The sequence below is a fragment of the Bidens hawaiensis genome, unplaced genomic scaffold, assembly GCF_021521415.1.
Source record: "Bidens hawaiensis isolate Kalapana, Puna unplaced genomic scaffold, B.hawaiensis_p1.1 tig00007954_1, whole genome shotgun sequence".
NCBI classification, from domain to species: domain Eukaryota; kingdom Viridiplantae; phylum Streptophyta; class Magnoliopsida; order Asterales; family Asteraceae; genus Bidens; species Bidens hawaiensis.
In genome coordinates this window covers 930,562-952,220 of record NW_027491554.1, presented here as the reverse complement: position 1 = coordinate 952,220, position 21,659 = coordinate 930,562, and the positions used below count along the sequence as shown (strand labels likewise).

Sequence of the window (21,659 nt, the reverse complement as noted above, 5' to 3'; positions counted from 1 at the left end):
AAACTTCCTGCCAGTCTTCTTCATGAACCTCTTCACCCTTCTGACAATCATAGCCATCTGCCACTGCAGATCCATCTCCTCCAGATCATCAGCATCGATCTGGTCATATTCTTCATCCAAAACTGCAGGATCAACGATCTTACCCTGAATGTAGTTCTCATACGAAGCAATAAAAGATGCATAGAGAGCAAACTGCTGTTCAGCAGATTTGACACTCATGGGCATCTTCGAGTAGTTGTTGTTTGAAACACTTGGAGAATAACTCTTGGTCACTTGAGGTTGAGAAGCATTTGACCCTCCAGCTACATAGCACACATCACCGTTCATGTTGAGAGATACATGTCCCTCATGTGTTGAGCTCGCGCCTGACTCTCTCTTAGAGTAATAAGCAGATGATTCTGTTTTCTAACTTGATCCAGAGTTAACCTTTGCACCATACATACCCGGATCTTGAACCTGATCGGTAGGTGTCTCCTTTCGTACCATGTTTAGTTCAAACGTTCTTAGCTTGTTAACTGCTGTCTCCAGGTCATAGTCAGCAAAGTCTTTATCTTCTCTCATCAACACTGTATACATCTCCCATTTTGGTGGGAGAGCATCAAGAAGCTTCTCAACAATCTCATCTTCTTTGTATGCAATTGAATAGTTGCTGAGTTCAGTCATCAGATGATAGTATCTAGTGATGATATCATCAAGTGATTCATTGCCCTCAAAACGGTTTTCAAGAGCTTCCCAAAGCTCTCTAGTAGTCTTATACTTTCTGAAAGTGTGCAGAATCTCTTGTGGAAGAGCCATTGTAATTGCTGCATGAGCTTTGCTTTCGGCTTCATACATTTTCTTCTCTTCATCTTCCATCTCTTTGTACTTCTTGATCTGATCACGACCCTCATGCTCAGCAGTAGATGGAATGTAACCATCTTGTATGCATACCCACATCTTGGCATCATGATACTTGACATATTGTTCAAAACGATCTTTCCACGCTACATAATCAGTTTTCTTAAGCATCTTGGGTGCCTTTGTAGCCGAACCTGCTTCTACTTCCATCTTTACTAATTCGGTAATGTTTATCGAAGACATCTTTCTCAAAACTCAAAGAAATCCGAAAATCAAAAATTTTATTTTCAAACAGCTCTGTAGGCGAAGTTGTGGATAACTTCGCTTAAAACTTAACTTCGCGTGAATCAGTAACTTCGCTAACTTTCTTAAATTCGCCGGATTGGCGAACTTGAGAATAACTTCGCTTAAGTTGAGCGAACTTGGGAGGTAGGCGAAGTTGTGGGTAACTTCGATTGAGGTAAGCAAACTTGAAGAGGTAGGCGAAGTTGGGGATAACTTCGCTTAACCTTATATCTTCGCCGAAACCCTACTAACAGTGACGGCAACTTCGCCTGATGAACACGAAGTTTCTGCAGATTAGATTTCTGGGTTTTTCGAGGTTTGTGAAGGTGTTATGGGTTGTTTAAGCTTGTAGGAGGAGAGTATAGCACAAAAGCTCAGAAAACTCGTCCCGCGAATAGTCGAACGGAACGATTTCTATACCCGCGTGATAATCCCGAACCACACAATCGAGCAAAAGCTCTGATACCAATTGTAGGTTCCCAGCCGGATCTACACGAGATATCGCGTTCTACATAGGTGCGGAATCCCTACGTAAGACGTTACGAGTATAGAAAACAATACGATTAACACACGATACGATAATCAAACACGTTGTATACCAACCTTAAACACGTGATACGAAGATCACTTGATTACAGACTCTCTCTCTCGAATACACAAACTCGTAATCTATTAACTTATATTATCGAATAAGCCGTAACAGATGGCTTATATAGACACGACAACTTCGCCTGGCATGTTCAGGCGAAGTTGTCACTAACTTCGCTTGTCTAATAAGTTCGCCCATATCAGCGAACTTGTTAGCAACTTCGCTTATACAAAACATAAAACATTACAAACGCGATTACAGACACTAGACACTGAACTACTGACATCATGCACCAACAGTGTTAAACAAGTCTTCTAGTTTTTTTTCTAGGGAGCCAAATAACAATTAATAGTTAAATAAATGACATGGACTTATCCATTTCAAATATGCATATCTCACGAGGAATTTGAAATTACTATCTCATGACCAACATATAAAAGATATGCAATTTTTTGTATCGCATTCATTAATATAAAACTTGTTTAAAAATTTACTTGTCGTCTCAAGACTATAATTCATACATCGTAGTAGCGTATCGTCTCACGAACCCTTAAATCTCATATACGAACCAATTAATAATAATCTTCAATAAAGACATGGATCAAAAGTATTTAAAAGTATAAGAAATATTTGTGTTATAATATGTTTATTTTAGACCACATCAAATATTCCCATACTTAAACATTTTCCGTCCCGAAAAATATATATTGCAATGGAATCATAATTTAAGATCGATCTTTAAAACATACAGGTTATCTTTTAAGCATAGATAAACGCAAAAACCGCATTTGGCGATATTGTTGTGCACCTAAACCCAGCCACCAGCCTATCAAGCCCCCAATTGCATTAAGAGTTTTAAAGTTCAAAAGCTACTGCTACACCTACCCCATCTTAGACAAAGAGAGCTAGAAGAAATAGCGTCAAAGCAGACTGGTTCGACAAATCACCATAAGCCAAGGACTCGTTGATGGTACTAAATAGATGCACTCGGTGGAATATGATGGATGAATGGTCATGTGAAGGCCTTACGAGCAATTCCTTAATATTATTGGACTTTGTCCTATAAATCCCTAATTTGATATCTATTGACTAAGAGCCTTGAGCCCCGATAGCGATAACCTCAGAGTCACTATCCACTTAGCAACACGTAAACTCTCAGCCCCGTCTAGTTTGTGAATCTTTGACCTCTTTTACAATTTTTGAGAATGCTTCTTTGGCATTTTACAATACATAACTTCTCACTTCATTTGCTTTTTGGATCAATTCTTGGAATACACTTTCAAAACATACTTTTTTTTCTTTCCTTTTTTTTCTTTTTTTTTATATCACCCTAAATATATAACTATTTTCTAAGCTCGTAAAAAAAATATGGACATGTGGTGGTGTGCTGGTTTGAGTGCATCTAAGTCTTACCCTCTCAAAGTTTTTAGATTATGGTAATCCTCCTTAAGTATCGAAATTTGGTTTCACCATTCTTTTTTCAAATTATTAGATATATAAAATCTGCTAAAGAGGGTTATCAAAGCTAGTTGGGCTTAACGACACATCCCAAATTAAGTGCGCTATCTGTTAGTTAATCTCATATATAATAGTAGTCCTAAAAGATCAACCTTAAATAATAATATCATTTTTCATTATACGCAAAATAAATTTTCGGGACATTTGTTTTTTAGGTTTTCAATATTTTTTGTTTTATATAACTTTTTTTTTTGTTTTTATATTTATTATTTATTTATTTCTTTTTTTATATATAACTAAAAATGTCAGTTTCACATCCCCACACTTAACTTTCACATTGTCCTCAATGGGAGACAAGAAAAAGACAAAAATAAAACAGAAATAAAATAAAATAAAACAACGCATAAAGAAATGGAACAGACTCCCCTGGTAAAATGGCAATGATATGCGTATGTCATGTTCCAATAAAGCGACCGTATAGCATTTTATTTGCGGCCGCAGCTTTTGGGTACCCTATACAATCAAATAAGCTAGAATGCCCCAGTCCGAATGGAGATTGAGTACGAACGAAAGTATCCAAACCTGCAAAACAAAGCTCAAAGCACCCAAATCAGACATCAAACAGACTCTAAAAACTTAATACTGACTCAAAATATAAAAATAATAGAAAACAAATAAAAATTATACAAACTCTACACTCGGGTATTTCCCGAGGCCTATCCCTATCAAGCAATCAAAGTAGGGTTGTCGAGGAAAAGTACATCTTCCTCGGCCGAATCAACTGGCCCACCGATATAATGCTTTAACCTATGGCCGTTCACCTTCCACGCTCTCCCCTTATGATCAAGTAACTCAACTACACCATCCGGGAATGCCGCCTTCACCATATACGGACCAACCCATCTCGATCTAAGCTTACCTGGAAATAACTTCAGACGGGAATTATAAACCAACACCCGATCCCCACACTTGAACTCTTTCACTTTCCTTATCTTTCGATCGTGTAACGCCTTCGTACGCTCCTTATAACTCCATGATCTAGCGTAAGCCTCATCTCTCAACTCCTCAACCCCATGAATTTGGAGACACCGGTTTTCGCAGCTTGGGTAAGGTCAAGATTAACGGATTTCAACGCCCAATATGCTCTATGCTCTAACTCAACGGGTATATGACACGCTTTCCCGTAAACTATCCTAAAGGGTGTGGTCCCAATAGGCGTTTTAAACGCTGTACGGAAAGCCCAAAGTGCATCATCCAACTTGTCGGACCAGTCCTTTTGGTTCTTTCCGGCAGTTTTCTCCAGAATTCGCTTCACTCCTCGGTTTGGGTTTTCCACTTCCCCGCTCATTTGTGGATGATAGGCGGTGTATAACCAGTGGGTGACCCCATACCGTGCCAACGCCTTCTCCATCTGGGTATTATAGAAATGTGTGCCCCTATCACTGATCAAGGCCTTAGGAGTACCAAACCAACAAAACAACCTCTTCAGGAATCCCACTACAACTCGGGCGTCGTTAGTGGGCAAGGCCTGAGCCTCAACCCACATAGAAATGTAGTCGATCGCCACGAGAATGTATCGGTTTCCTCGAGATGAAGGGAACGGACCCATGAAATCAATGCCCCAAACGTCGAAAAACACACCTGAATAGGGTTTTGGGGTATCTCATTATGGGATGAGATGTTACCAGTGCGCTGACACGCGTCACACTGTTTGACTAACTCGTATGAGTCTTTGAAAATCGATGGCCAATAAAAGCCGGAATCTAGAATTTTCCTAGCGGTGGAAGACAAACCATGGTGGCCTCCAGTTAAACCCTCATGACAATGCCTAAGAATCTCATGACCCTCTTCCCTACTCACACACCTCCTCAACACTCGATCGGCGCCTACACGAAACAAATACGGCGAATCCCATATGTAGTGGCTGGAGTCTACGAAAAACTTCCTCCTCTGCTGATAACTCATGCCCTTGACCACTACTCCTTTGGCCAGATAATTTGCAATGTCAAAGAACCATGGTAGACACTCCTCTTCAGCACTTACGTACAACACTGGCTATCTCTCAAATCTCACTCTCACCATCATCAACAACTCGTGGGGAAACTTATCCCCGATGGCATCCTCTCTAATTTCTTCTCTCTTCAGATCCTCCAGACGTGATAAGTGATCCGCAGCTACATTCTCCGCTCCCTTTTTGTCTCTAATCTCAATGTCGAACTCGAAAAGCAAGAGAATCCATCGTATCAGGTGAGGCTTGGCATCTTTATGGCAAACAGGTATCGCAATGCCGCATGATCAGTATAAACAATGTTTTGGACAGCACCAAATAGAAACAGAATTTGTCGAACGCGAAGACCACTGATAGAAGCTCCTTCTCAGTAATCGTGTAATTATCCTGAGCATCATTGAGGGTCTTACTCGCGTAATAGATAGGATGGAAGTGCTTGTCCTTCCGCTGACCTAAAACAGCCCCGACTGCAAAATCATTAGCGTCGCACATGAGCTCGAAGGGTAAGCTCTAGTCAGGTGCTACTAAGATAGGGGCGTTAACTAACTGCCCCTTGAGAAACTCAAACGCCTTCAGACAATCAGCATCGAAGTCGAACGCGACGTCTTTATCTAGAAGGCGAGTCATGGCCGGGTGATCTTAGAAAAATATCTAATGAACCTACGATAAAAACCTGCATGCCCAAGAAAACTACGAACAGATTTCACACTAGTCGGTGGAGGAAGTCTACTGATAGTGTCAATTTTAGCTATGTCTACCTCAATACCGTCTTTCGAAATCTTGTACCCGAGCACAATGCCTTCAGTCACAATGAAGTGGCACTTTTCCCAGTTCAGCATCAACTTAGTCTCTATGCACCGCTTCATCATCCTCTCAAGATTAGAAAGACATTGATTGAATGAGTCCCCATATACAGAAAAATCATCAATGAAAACCTCCATGGAACTCTCGATCATTTCCTGGAATATCGCCACCATGTAATGCTGGAAAGTAGCTGGAGCATTACATAACCCGAATGGCATACATTTGTACGCGAAGGTACCATATGGTCATGTAAATGTGGTCTTTTCCTGATCCTCATGTGCGACCGGGATCTGGAAATAACCTGAAAATCCATCAAGAAAACAGTAAAACTGACGTCCTGATAGACGATCCAAAATCTGATCGATGAACGGAAGAGGAAAGTGGTCTTTCCTAGTAGCGTCGTAAGCCTCCTGAAGTCGATGCACACCCGCCAGCCTATGACTATCCTAGTCGGAATAAGCTCGTTACGTTCGTTAGTGACAACTATCATCCCTCCCTTTTTTGGGACGACCTGAACGGGACTCGCCTATGAAGAATCGGAGATGGTATTTATCAGGTCTGCGTCGAGGAGTTTGATAACCTCCTTTTTGACCACCTCCGACATGTTAGGGTTGAGCCTCCTCTGAGGTTGGATTATAGGCTTGTACTCATCCTCCATGAGTATCCTGTGCGTGCAAAAGTTCGGGCTGATGCCCTGAATGTCGATGACTTTCCACGCAATAGCCTGTTTGTGTGCCTTGAGAACATCAACCAAGCTCGACTTCTCATCATCCGTCAACTGAGAAGAAATAATGACAGGTAAATCGGCATCACCTTCCAAGAAAGCATACTCCAAATGAGGCGGCAACTCTTTAAACTCGAGGGACGGTGGTGCCTCAATCGATGGTCTCTCCATTGGTCCCTCGGTGCTATCGGCGACCGTTAACACCTCGGGGTATTCAGAAGGTGAGCTAACAAGAATGCTCAGGTCGTGCTTCAGGGGAACATCAACCTCGTCCTCCTAATTGAGCAAATCTACTCTAGAGATGTAGTCAAGATAGCGCTCGAACTGAGATATGAACGTGTCATGAAATTAAACGGAATCGGCCTGACTACTGGAGTTTCTCATCGATTTGACGACATCGAATGTGACTTTCTTCTCCACTACACGAAGTGTAATTTTGCTGTCGAAGACATCAATAAGCGCTTTAGCAGTAATCGGGAAAGGTCGTCCCAAAATGATTGGAACCTGATCGTCAGCCTCCATGTTGAGAATAACAAAATCCACAGGGAAAATGAATTTATCGACTTTAACGAGTACGTTTTCCACAATTCCCTGTGGATTGACCGACGGTCGGCCAAGGATAAACTCATGTGCGTCGGGACCGGCTCGCCAAGGTATAGCTTTTTATAGAGAGAATTTGGCATCAGATTTATGCTAGCACATAAATCGGCCAACGCGTAGCTCTCAGTCGAACTGCCAAGCAAACACAGGATCGTGAAGTGTCCCAGGTCTGCTATTTTCTCCGACAGCTTGTTCTGGACTACCGCAGATCATCCTTCATTTAAACATATTGTCGAAAGCCCCTCCATCTTCTTCCTATTCGAAAGAAGATATTTTAAGAATTTGGCATATTTAGGCATATGTTAGATTGCCTCGACAAACGAAAGATTGATTTTTAGCTGTTTAAACATGTTCAAGAAATGTCTATGTTCCTGCGCATACTTCTGCCGCAGAATACGAGCAGGATACGGAACTCGAGTAAGATCGACTTCGGGACTCTTTTTTATCTTCAATCTTCATCTCAACTACTTTCTCTGCAGGAGACTCACCGTTTGACGCGGTAGTTGCTGGGACTCGCCTCTTGTGCGTCCTCACAGGAGTCTCCATGTATATCTCCTCGTCCATCGGCTCCTCATTATCTGTCGCCGACTGCTCTCAATCACCTCCTCTGCCACTACGGGTGGTCACCGCATTCAACTGTGCCTTTGGGTTAAGCTCCGTGCTGCCCTGAAATGCTCTGACCTGCTTATTAGGTAGCATCTGCTTCATCATCTCATCCACCTTTCGATACATATCCAAAAATAACGAATGTTGGTTCTTCAATAGGGTGTCGTGCTCAGCCAGTCTCTGCTGTGTGTTATTATCTCTATCAAATAGGTGAGAAAGCATCGTAGATTGCTAGTTAGAAGCTCCTTAAGATTCGGATCCATACCACTACTCTTCCCCGCACTCGAACTCCCTGCTGCTTCTGGGTCACTAACCTGAACCTGCTCCTGCCGAAAACCCTGAGCATTACCTCCCCGACCTCCAACCATAGTTGGAGTTATCACTCCAACCCGAGTTACCGTAATCATTAGCTCCTCGATTATGATTACCCAAGTAGTCCACCTTCTCCTGTTGATGGACCGGACAATCAACTATATTGTGCCCTCCGCGACAGATTTCGCATTTTTGAGCGATCTTCTTCAACTCTCGGATATCCTTTTGCATTGCCTCTAAGGCAGTCGCGATGCTAGTATCATTCGAGACATGATAAATGCCTCGAGTGGAAGTGGTGGTGGTTTTAGAAGTACCTCGGGCGGACGGCTCCTGCTGCTCGGCTAGGGCGAAACTCTCAAACAACGGCTCACACTCATCTATATCCAGCTTCTCTAACATGTTTCCTCCAGCTGACGTATTGAATCTCTTCTGCATCTCAAAGGTTAGACCGTTATAGAATTTCTTGACTACACCCCAATCGAGTAGACCATCCTGGGGGCATCTACTAGGCAGATTATGGAAGCTTTCCCAAGCCAAAGAGTATGGCTCGTCAAGTCCATGAGGAAGGAACATATCTGATCACGATGTCGCGAGGCTTTAGATGGCGGAAAATACGTCTTAAGGAATTCAGCTTTAAGATTATCCCAGGTAGTGATGGACCCAGGGGGGACGGTTATCCAACCATGATGAAGCACGACCCTCTAGAGAAAATGGAAAACGATGAAGGTAGATGGAAGCACGAGTGACGTTGGAAATATGGAAAGTGTCGCAAATACGAGGGAATTTGTTCAAATGGTCAGGCGCGTCCTCGTCTTCAAGTCCGTGAAATGGGGCAGAATTAGTGATGGAATTCATGAAGTTGGTCGGAATCTGTCAGTTATTAGCATCGGACATCGCCGGACGTGTGATAGCAGACCGTCTCCCCATAACTCCCTAATTCGCTCTCGAGTGAACCGTACGCTTAGGGGGGTTAGCCATATCTAATTTAGAATCAGAAACGTGTACCTTGTTTTCGCGTAGAGCACGTGAAATCTCTCGAAACTCCCTACGGCGCTCACGAAAATCTCTCTCGGGTTTGTTAGAAACAGTGAACTCTGGTGGTCCTAGTGAACGTGTGTGTCGCATACGCTGAAAAAAAAATAAAATAATGAAGACCCAAGCTTATCCCTAAAGCACACACGTTATAATAAAGAGACAGATAGCAATCAAAAACAATTAAATAATAATAAAACAAATCTAATTAATCAAACTAAAGCTAAAATTAAAACAAACAAAAGCAAATAGAAACTAGTTCACTATTACGAAGTGTCCCCGGCAACAGCGTCAATAACTTGATGTGCACGAAGTGGTAAATAAAATTTTAGCAAATAATGACCAAGCACAACGAGTAATAGAATCCTAGAATACCCTAAACCAAACCACTAGCAACAAGCAAGTGAACCTATCGGGTGTAGAATAGCTATGGGAAGACCGGGAATATCAAACCCTAGAGACACTAATTTAAATACCGAGACTAGTTCTGAAAGCTAATTAAATTAATAATTAAGAAAATAATATTTTTAGATTTTTTATTTATTAAAAACCTAAGAATTAAATAAACTAATTACTTAATTAAATTAAAGTAAACTAGAAAATTAAATTACCGAATAAGACTTTAGCAAATTCAAATATGAGAGTAAGAGTTACCTAGGCAAGGAATCCGAGTTGTGACGACTCAGGCTTTTATCGGTTACAGGAAAATGCTATGGGAACCGGGAATCTAAAGGTATGAAGCTCTAGGAAACTTAATGGATCCTTAATCACTCTCAAGGTGTCACCTAAAAAGAAATCTTAGAGATCATGTAAACACACCGACTTATTCGTTCACCTGTTAGTTCACCAACTATGATTAATTACCATAGAAAACAGCTAACCCGTCGGTTTCACTATCTCAATGCACATAAGTACACGGGGTGGTTTTTGAACAGTTTAAAGGACACGGATAAACAGTGAAATTAAGGAAAAAATGGGCAAACCTCTTGTCAGATAATTTAACCTAAAACCCTAACAACGCAGACAAACCCGACAACTTATCACCCGTCGGATATTTAAGCTAGTAAGAATATAAACTTCTAATAATATGCCAAAACTCTGTTTCTATGGTAAATGAGCTCAATAAACCATAAACAAGTTGGAAACACACAGTCAACAAAACATCCAATAAAACTAATCAAAACTTTTAATTAATCAAAATCCCATATACAAAACCCGAAACCGACAAGTCCAAAACAGTCAACGAAACATCACACGCCTGGATAACTAAAAGTGTTTAGCCAATAACCATGTTCAAGAAAAATAAATAAATAAGTTTAATAATGGAGTTCATAATAAAAATAATAAAATCAAACCAATCTTGAACTCGTCTTTGCTTTCTTCTGTCTTGCATTAGGACTACAACTCACAAAAAGATAATGGCCTTTCAAATATTATTCTTGTTCTTCTCTGACTTGCGACACCCAGAACTCCCCAAAATAATTATATAATAATAATAATAATAATAATAATAATAATAATAATAATAATGTTATGCTTTGTGCTTTCTACTGTGCGTCTCTGACTTCACGTCTCCAAAACCAATATATTATATTATTGTTGTCATGCGGCAAGTAGGGTAAAAAAAATACATAATCATCTTTTGTCCAACAACTCCTCCACCGCCCCACGTTTGTTGTCCAAGAAATCTCACCAAGGGCCTATCTAATTTTCTTCTTTCATCATGGACTTCATATAATCTCTTGATCTAGTCCATGCTCCAAAGTGTTAAACAAGTCTTCTAGTTTTTTTCTAGGGAGCCAAATAATAATTAATAATTAAATAAATTACATGGACTTATCCATTTCAAATATGCATATCTCACGAGGAATTTGAAATTACTATCTCATGACCAAAATATAAAAGACATGCATTTTTTTTGTATCGCACTCATTAATATAAAACTTGTTTAAAAATTTACTTGTCGTCGCAAGACTATAATTCATACATAGTATTAGCTTATCGTCTCATGAACCCTTAAATCTCGTATACGAACCAATTAATAATAATATTCATTAAAGACATGGCTTAAAAATATTTAAAAGTATAAGAAATATTTGTATAATAATATGTTTATTTTAGACCACATCACTACTCCCAGCTTCTCCTCTAGCATTACCCACGGGAACCAATGCCCTTTCCATATTTCCTTCGTTGGCTAGATTAGTACTTTCACGAGCAAAGTGAGCCAGCTCATGACAGTTGTAACACCTTAGAATGTCCTTGTTAAAACCCACCTTCTGATTATTTGGCGTATTCCAATTGTTTCTCCCCTTTCTCTTAGTAAACTTAGTAGCAGGAAGCACTGCCATGTCAATTTTCCAGGGGATATCCATCTCTTCTACATCATCAGGACGAATCTGATCAAGCTCAGCAGCAACTATTGGTTGCACCAGATATCCAGCTAAGAATGCATTGTAAAAATTCATGAATCCCGCCATCAAAGAAATGTTTTCTTGAGTTTCCTTGGAGATGGAGGGAATCTGACTTGAATTTTGACTGGGAGAAACACCATATTATTGTGGCTTAACATTAGCAGCAGTGGATTGAGTAGGTTTAGCAAAGAAGACTTGAGCTGGTTGTGGTGAGACTGGAGAAAATTGACCCTGAGAGGACTTGAACATTTAAAAATTGCTTTGGGGTTGAAACTGTTGTTGCCCTCGGGTAGCTTTGAACAGAGAAAAGTGGTCTTGTGAGATAAGTGCATTACTTGAGGCAACACTATAACTTGTGGAATTGTAGGAGTTGGCATGGTTTATAGCATGTTGTTTATCATCCATGTCACATGCCTTGATAATAGCCATAACCACATAAAATGTCAACCTGTTGAGGTCCTTCGTCTTCTTAATAACAGCAACGTTCATATCCCAACTTTGAGGCAAGGAGTTCACCACCTTATTGTTTTTTTCAGAATCTATTAAGTTGATGTTTGCAGAACTCATCTCGGTCACAAGAGTTATGAACCTATGAAGCTGAGTCTCTAAAGATTCCCCTATAACTTAATTAAACATGTTAAATCTTTATCGAAGGATATCTTGATGGCTCCTCCTCGTGTCTTCATTTCCTTCATACACCTCAATCAATGCTTCTCAGAGTGCCTTGGCAGATTGGAGTTCTCTAAAACCCAAAGCAATCTCAGGTGATAGTGCCATAGTCAAAGTTGAAAGAGCCATTTTATCTTCCTCTATTTTTGCAAAGTCATTATCATTATACAGCTCAGCCGGCTTCACAGCAATTTCTTGAGAGTTCTCACGTTTATAGGTGATGATTTGAGGACCCCTAACGATACTTCTCCAGAATTTAGTATCTTTCATTTTAACATACTTTTCGAATATGAATTCCCACTCGCTAAACCCCTCATGAGACAACAGATAGGCTATGCGAGTAGTGGTACCCATTATTGTATCCAGTTCTTGGTGCAGAGTAGCATTAGATGATTCATTACTATAAGTTAATTGATCCATTTTTGTTTAATCAGTCCAATTTTTAAGTCCAAATGTCTAAAAGTCCAATAAGCATGGCCCAACGATGATGAATCAGGCCCAAGATGTGTTCACAGTCAGTGTTGACCGATAACCTGTGTTGACGAGAACACACGTTGACCGAGAACAACTCTTAATTTTGGCAGAGAAGACTAAATATTGGCCGAAAACTCTTAATATTGGCCGAGAACACTAATCCTGGCCGAAAACGATGAATCTAAGCCGAAATCTCTTGAAATTTGACCGAGAAATCCTTGTTTTAAGCCAAATACACCCAAGGGCGCTGAGAACTTGTTTGACCAGAAGATTATGGTAACAACCAAATCCCATTATTGATGGGATTTAAATTGTTTCCAAGGATAATGCAATCTTTGACCAAACCAGCCACTGTCCCTCTTCTCCGATCAACACTTCGCCGGAAAACAAATAAAAAAACACCATGAACACTAGATCTTAAATCCGCTGACACAAACTGAGCCTTAAATGGTTCAAAAGGTTCTGATACCAATTGTAAGTCCCGAAGCCAGATCTATGCGATATGATATCAACCAACTAACATAATTGCGGAATATAACGTAGGGTGATTCAATGCAATCAATAACAAACTGAAAAACAAACACGATTATGCATTAAAACACACGTTGTATTAACGTTGGGTACTTGAGCATTAGGTTACACAAACTCGTTCACTGCTATCTTCCCTATGAACGCCAACCATAAACCCTATACATGTTATCTATATATAGGGAAACAAACAAGCTAGCCCAACAAATCACAAGCCCACCGAGATCCTTTTAAGTGATCTCGGTTTATATATACAAACACATAAACACAAAATACATCAAAATGAACTAAGTACAAACCACTAAATGTAGACCCGACAAAGGCAATTTTCATGGCCGAAATAATCAAGTGTTCCAAGGTCAAGGGGGTGGTGGTCAAAGTGGGTCCACGGGTTAAGGTTCATCAAGTGGAAATGAAGTTATGGAGATGCTCAAGGTGATGCAACAAGATATGCAAAGGAGAAATCAACTTGATGAGATTCGCATGCAAAAGGATGATGTTCGTGATAAGGCCAATCAATCGTTGACCGCTCAAATAGCTCAACTTGCAACTAAAGTGTCTGATCTAAAGAAAAACAAGGGTCAATTGCCAAGCAACACTAAGGTAAATCCTTCTCATAGCTCTTCTCGTAATGTTCCTATTAACCATGTTAGTGTTTTTGTTGGCTCAGCCGGGACCGAGACGATCCGAGCAGGTTCGGGACGGAAGGTTTCAACCACAGATCAAAGATAAAAACAAACACTTTATTGATAAACGCGAACGGTTACATGCTTGTTTAAACAGAGAAATCACGATCTATGGCAGGGGGAGGTCGAGCATGGCCTCCCCCCTCATCCGGACAGCACCTGGGCTCCGGGCACGCAAAAACCTCGAAAACCTTACCTGTTCACGACTGAAAGCTGGTATTTATACCCGCTGCCATTCGGTCAGGACTCATTCGATCGAATGAGTCCTATTCGATCGAATGGCAGACTCATTCGATCGAATGAGTCCTATTCGATCGAATGGCAGACTCATTCGATCGAATCAGAAACTGGTTCGATCGAATGAGTATCCATTTGAAAATGCTCTTTCAAATGGATCACTTTCAGCGTGAACCACTACCTAGGTGTACAGCATACAACATAAACATTCTAAACTATTCGCCAAGCGACGGCCACAAAATGTGCACCAACAAATTCCCCCTTGGACGTTGCTTGCGAATTGCTGTAGACACCTCTTGCAATCTTCAGTCAAATCTTCTGCTTTATCTTGATAATCACGTTGAAGAATACCATCATTGCAGCAAGATTCCCCCTTAGACTGAACTCTCGGTTAATGATGCAAAGTGTTCTCCATTGCTGACATCTTCAGACTAAATAATCTGTTTAAAACAACCAACTGTAGAAATTCCCCCTCAGACGTTGACGTGTATCCCAATATATAGACATGACAATACATGCACGCTTCCGCTGCGCGACTTACTATCGGCGAATCTTCACCCACACGGTTACTTCACCAACATGTATTGGACAAATGACAGAGGCTTCCAATCCACAGCTACTCCCCCTAAACAGATTAGTTTGTATGCAGATTCATCATCGGAGACAAAGACACATCATTAACTTCGTGATTGCGAATCACCAATTTTCAACAGAATTCCCTCCACAAAGCGGAATTCTCACATGCGGAAAATAAATATTTAACATGATTGGCCCATAAATAGTCAGATGCTCCTGACTACCCCACAATAACTCAAACTCAGATTCTCTCCACAAAGCAGAATCTTCAGAATGCGGACAATAAATTAAACTTGGTTGGCCCATAAATAGTCAGATGCTCCTGACTACCCCACAATAACATCATACCTCATCAGTAATCACTTCAGAGGCAGCATTTTTTTTTTTTTTTTTTTTTTTTTTTTTTTTTTTTTTTTTTTTTTTTTTTTTTTGAATGTTACATAGACTTCAGAGTAGTAAAACAATTGCAAGTCCCGAATCTGGATCACTGCAGTTTCTTCATGCACTATCTTTACGGGAATCAGAACACTTATGGGCTCGTGTATGACTGGGTAATCGCTTTTCTGCCTATCATTCGGAAAGATATATATGAAGACAAACAAAACTCTTAAGGAGTTTCCACGTAAAATCGAGTAGATTTAGTTTGTATCACATCTACTTTTACGCACCATAAAAAGCTACCATGACACACAATGACTGTTCTAAAGCCTTTTAAGCCTAATAACTTCACTAGTTAAGCACACAGAATCAGTATATCTATCATTTTCCAAGGTTGGATCAATTTCTCATTTTCTGAATATAAATGAATGTCTTTAAAAAAACGTTTAAATTATTTCGCCCCGATCAAGTCAAAGTCTTCAGGTAAACGGCTATCCTGAAGATCCAATGGATCAACTGGACCGACCACATACGAGTATGTGTCCTTCTAACTAAGTATAACCGACTATTTTTCAGCGAAAGAATAAAAACCATCAAAACCCGCCCCGATCACTTTCAGTCATCTGGTTAATGGCTATCCTCATAATCTACTAGTAGAAATAAGGACCAAAACACATCCGAAAATGTGTCCATCAAACTGAGGTAACCGACATAATTTTAAGCGATAGTGATGTATAAAAATTTAATATAAGAAAAATGAAAATAAGCTGTACAGAAATAGCAAATCTTTTTGATGTCTCAGTATGATAGCGTCTGTGTACTATCACCTTTCTTGTAACAAGATCAACTTCTCAAAATTTTGAAAAATTTTTTAATGTTTTTGGGTTTTTGTATTTTATATTGTTTTTGGTTTTTCTTGAACCTTTTCTCCCCCTAGAATTTATAAAAAACAAAATCTTTTTGGATTTTTTTTTTTTTTTTTAAATTTTTAAGAAAAGAAAAATGAAAACAATTTAAATGATATCTTCAGGAACATCATCTGATATACGTTTAACGCCGTTGATCTCTAGTAAATATAAAAACCGTGGTTTATCAAATGCTTTAGTGAAGAGATCAGCGCGTTGTTCCTGAGTGGGGATTTTTATCACATCGATTAACTTCTTTTCGTAGCAGTCACGAAGGAAGTGATATCGAATTTCGATGTGCTTCGTTTTGCTAAAATGAACCGGATTTTTGGTAATTGAAATTGCAGCAGAATTATCAATATATATGGGAGTAGTAGAGCATTCAATACCGTAGTCACGCATTTGTTGCTGAATCCAAATAACTTGAGAACAGCAACTGGCAGCCGCAATATATTCCGCCTCAGCTGTTGAAGTGGAGACTGACGTCTGCTTTTTGCATTGCCACGTTACTAAACGACTTCCAAAGAACTGACATCCTGCTGTTGTTGATTTGTAATCGAGTTTACAACCGCCATAATCCGAATCACTATACGCATGAAGATCAAAGTTGTCATCATAAGGATACCAAAGACCCCAATCTGGAGTACCCTTCAGATAACGCAAAATTCTTTTGACTGCAATCAGATGGGAGACCTTCGGCTTTGACTGGTAACGTGCACAGAGACACGTAGCAAACATTATGTCTGGCCGAGAAGCAGTCAGGTACATTAGAGATCCGATGATCCCTCTATAGTGAGTTGGATTGATCAATTCACCCTTCTCGTCAGGATTAATCCCGTGATTAACCTCTAAAGGAGTTCCCTGTGAAGAAGAACTCAACATCTCAAACCGTTTCAAGATGTCATTGACGTATTTTGTCTGGTGAATGAAGATACCGGAATCTTTTTGATCAACTTGAAGTCCTAAGAAGAACTTCATCTCACCCATGGAGCTCATTTCAAATTTTTCTTTCATCACTTGTTCGAACTCCTTACAAAGTGTTTTATTCGTGGACCCGAAGATGATGTCGTCCACGTACACTTGTACCATAATTAGATCTCCTTCTTTTTCTTTTGAGAATAGTGTGCAGTCAATGGTTCCCCTTCTAAACCCGTTGTTCAGAAGGTGTTTGGATAGTTCTTTATACCAAGCTCTCGGGGCTTGGTGAAGACCGTACAAAGCCTTGTTGAGCAGATAGGCTTTGTCCTTGTGATATGGGTCTTCAAAACCTGGAGGTTGTGCCACATATACGGTCTCTTCGATGTGACCGTACAAAAAGGCACTCTTGACGTCCATTTGATATACTTTGAATTTCTTGAAAGATGCATACGCCAAGAACATCCGGATTGCCTCCAAACGAGCAACCGGAGCATATACCTCATTGTAGTCTAGGCCTTCGATTTGCCTAAACCCTTGGACCACCAGGCGGGCTTTGTTGCGAACAATCACTCCACGATCGTCACGTTTACATTTTAGTACCCACTTAGTGCCAATTTTCTTCTGTCCTTTGGGGAGATCCACCAGCTTCCACACACCAAGTCTTTTAAACTGCAATAATTCCTCTTGCATGGCTGAGACCCAGTTGGAATCTTTCAGCGCATCGGTGGTGCTGTGTGGTTCTTCTTGTGCTAAGAAGCATTCATGGGCATTAAGAGCAACTGATCCTGACTCCATCATTTCTGTGTAGAGACCAAAATTCAGCTGTCGACGAGTTTTGACACCCTGTTGAATGTCCCCTATAATGTTGTCTTGTGGATGATCACGTTCAGTCCTAACAACCGGATTGTCAGGAACGACAACATTTTGTTCCAAGTTTGTTAAGTTCGGCTCAGGAACTGGAGCGGTTTGTTCCATGTTGTTTGTGTTCAGCTCAGGAACTGGAGCGAATTGTGGTGCTGCCTCTGAAGTAGACGTTAGAGGCGGATCTGTGATAGACACATCTTGATTTGACGAGGACGGTTGTGAAATAACATGTGTCGGTGCCGGTCGTACAAAGTCTGTTGGTGTTTCATCTTCAGATTCGGAATCAGATGACTCAAGAACTTGTTCTGTTGACTCTGTGGAAGAAGACGTTGACGGACCAGGATGAGATGAGCGTTGCTGTGATTCATCAGGAGGTGCATTTTGCGCCTCATACATCATTTGAATAGCAACATCATTCAGATTGAATGACTTGACCCATTTGTCAAAGTCAAACAACCAGTCTTCACCTGTCCCTTTGGCTGGTTCTGTGTAGCGTTGAACATCGACGTGGTACCATTCTTCAACCAATTTTGTTGATCGGTTGTAGACCCTTTTGAGAGGAACGCTATAACCCAGAAAGTAACCCTTAATAATCTTCTCCTCGAACTTGTTATCAACTTGCCTTTTGAGTAACGTGCAGAGAGCCCCAAATGGTTCCAGGTGCTCTAAGTTAGGCCTTCGACGTTGAAGAAGCTCGAAACTAGTCTTGCCGTGGCGCTTGACAATGCCAACCCGATTCAGTGTGAAACAGGCGTTGGCAATTGCCTCATTCCAAAACGTGACTGGCAACACTGAGTCAGCTAACATGGTTCTTGCTGTCTCGATTAACGTACGGTTTTTCCTTTCAGCAACCCCGTTCATTTGTGGAACATACGGAGCACTGAATTCTTGAACGATGCCTTTTTCTTTGCAGTAAGTATCAACGTTTGCGTTCTTAAACTCTGTACCGTTATCTGACCGAATTCTTCGAACCTTCAGCTTGTATTGCGACTCAAGAGTCGTGACTAGCAGACTAATACACCCAAAAGTTTCAGACTTCGCTTTTAGGAAAAACACCCATGAGAATCTTGAATATTCATCAGTGACCACTAGACAGTATGAGTGCCCAGCAATACTTTTGACGCTGATTGGGCCAAAAAGATCCATATGTAGAAGTTCCAACGGCATATCAATGGAGTGGAAACTCTTAGACTTGTGGGACCTTTTTCGTTGTTTTCCGGCTTTACACTGAACGCATGAATCAGGGAGATGAAAACTTCTTAGATTGACTCCCTCAACCATTCTATTGTGCACCAGCTTGTTCATGTTCCTGACGTTTATGTGTCCCATCCGTTTATGCCAAATGACAGTATCACGTTCGGATGCCTTGGACACAAAACATGTTGCAGTTGGAGATGATGACCCTGCCTTAGCCATATCCAGAATGTAGAGATCACTCTGGCGTGCGGCTGACATTAGAACTTTGTCTTCAGGAAAGTTGACGTCCTTAGACAAGATGTGGCAGTCTCGTTCATCAAACATTACTTTGAAACCTTTGTCGCAGATTTGACTTATGGACAACAGGTTGTTCTCCAACTCTTTGATGAAATTAACTTTCTCAAACGAAACTCGCCCATTAGACACAATTCCTTGGGCCGTGATAAAACCTCCTTGATTTCCTGCAAAGGAAACTGCACCTCCTTTTATTTGTCTGACATTTGAAAGAAGATTCATGTTTCCAGTCATGTGCCTGGAAGCTCCTGAGTCTATGATCCACATGTTGAATCTTGGATCATATAGAGCAACCTGCACACAAAGACAAAAGGTTTAAATATCATTGGAAACCCAAGCCCTTAAGGTCTTGGGTTTTCCATCTTCATCACGAATGAACAATTCAATCCATTTACCCTCATTAACACTGTTTTCAGATTTGACGTTGTTATCAACAGTGTTAGTTTTCTTTGGTTTCCAAAAGTCAGTCTTCTTCTCAACATGTTTGAGATAGCTGGTTGAAGACTGGGTTTCACTTGTCGAAGTGGAAACACTTGGATCTGAGGGGTTTGGGAATTGGTGTGGTGAGGTTGGCTGAGGTTTCCGAGGAGAAACCGACCTCGGTGTGTGAAACCGTTCTTGACCTTGAATGTCAATGGTCGGTCTCCTCCTAGGAGGTGACTTGACATACCTCGGATCCGGAGTCGATATGTACTGCTTAGGATCCGTGTACTTATAGCAAAATCTTGCTATATGCCCTACCTCTCCACACGAAAAACAGTAGTTTCTCCCCCTTTGACTTGGTGGAGAGAAATAACTCTGGTTTTGTCTGTTATCATAGTACCCCCTGGATTTGACATTTTGGGGTGGAGTTTGTCTAGGAGGGTGTTTTGGGAAATTATGTTTTTCATTAACGTTACCCTCCTTTACAAACTGGGTACTATGTTCCACATAGACTTTCTCAGATTTAGGATTAAACTTTTTCTTCTGAGAACTTCTTGTTGTTGTTGCCTTTGACTTAGATGGTGGTGGGCCCGATTTAGTTGTAGAACCTAAGTCTGTGGCATCAACATTTTGTTTGGACTCAGGAGCCGGGTCAATGACTTCTTTACCCTTAGACTTAGAAATTTGGTTTGTGTCCTCGGGTATATAATCATTTGATTCATCATCCGGCACAGCTCCTGGTGTGCTTGCAAATTGATTCAGGATCGGGGGTGGGACATTGTTGTATCCCACTCCTTTTTCCTTTTTGCCTCGGAACTCGGGAATAATGTGTTCTAATAAATAAGATGAATTTGAATAACTTTTTAATTTGAAATTTAATGATTCAAAATCAGCTTTCAAGTTTTCCAATTCTTTTTTCAAAACATTATTCTTATTTATGTGAAAATTGATAGAATCTTGTTGATTAAGAACACATATTTCAAGTTCCTTGTTCTGACGCTTAAGGCCATCAATCTTTTCTTTAAAAACAGACTCTTTCTGCTTCCAAGCCTTATTCTGTGCAAGCGCGTCAGTCAGTTCCATTAAAGATCTTGAGGCTGCTTGTTTGTAAGCCTCGAGATCTTCAATTCTCTCTTTTAGAGATTGAATTTCTTGTTCATACAACTCACATTTTAAGCATTTAACATTTACAGATTTAGGAGTTGAAGGGTTAGAACTTACCTTGGCATTTGATGAAGTGTCTGCCATGAACGCGGAGCATAGTTTCCCCGCTCTACCCAAAAACGATGGAGAAGTTACTTTAATTTCTGCTTCTTTGACTTCTTCATCCTTAGCAGTCTCCTTGTGAATTGTTGAACTTTGAGATGTTTGAGGAGTGTTTGACTCGTTCTCATGATCCTCTTTCATCTCCGTAACTACCACTTCAGCCTCTGCATCTACTACTTGAACTTCAGTAGCTGGTTCCTCGACTATATATGCTTCGTTTTTCGAGGAAACCACAGACCCAGAATCTGAGTCTCCATCTAGATCAGCCATATTTATGTTGAAGTTCCAAGTTTCACCCTCATCTCCTTGAACTGCAAGAGCAGTTTCATTGTTGATGTTGTTGGTTGCTGTTGGGTTTTGAGGGGCCAGTTGTCTCTCAAGATTGACATTTGCAGCAGCAGCAGTAGGAGTGGATGTTGAAGAAGTGGTTCGGAAAGGGTATTGATGACCTTCCCGTCTGGGCTTCGAACACTCCTTGGCGAAGTGACCAAGTTCACCACAGTTGTAACATTTGACTTTGTTTTTGTCAAAGCCGAACTTGGATTTGTTGTTGATAGTGAGGGCCTGACCGGTTT

At 40.6% G+C, this 21,659-nt stretch overlaps 1 protein-coding gene and 1 pseudogene across 1 annotated transcript; both read right to left on the bottom strand.

Moving 5' to 3' along the window:
• Positions 1-4,226: 4,226 nt before the first annotated feature.
• LOC143636453 (uncharacterized) lies at positions 4,227-4,580 on the bottom strand. Its single transcript, XM_077104040.1, has one exon. The coding sequence runs from the start codon at positions 4,578-4,580 to the stop codon at positions 4,227-4,229; it is 354 nt and encodes a 117-aa protein (XP_076960155.1).
• An 832-nt stretch (positions 4,581-5,412) lies between these two features.
• Positions 5,413-21,659, bottom strand: part of LOC143636452 (uncharacterized) — a 159,661-nt pseudogene continuing 143,414 nt past the window's right edge.

Bases quoted from the DNA above. Each gene is read 5' to 3' on its own strand.
- LOC143636453 (XM_077104040.1), bottom strand. From the start codon at position 4,580: ATGGAGAAGGCGTTGGCACGGTATGGGGTCACCCACTGGTTATACACC.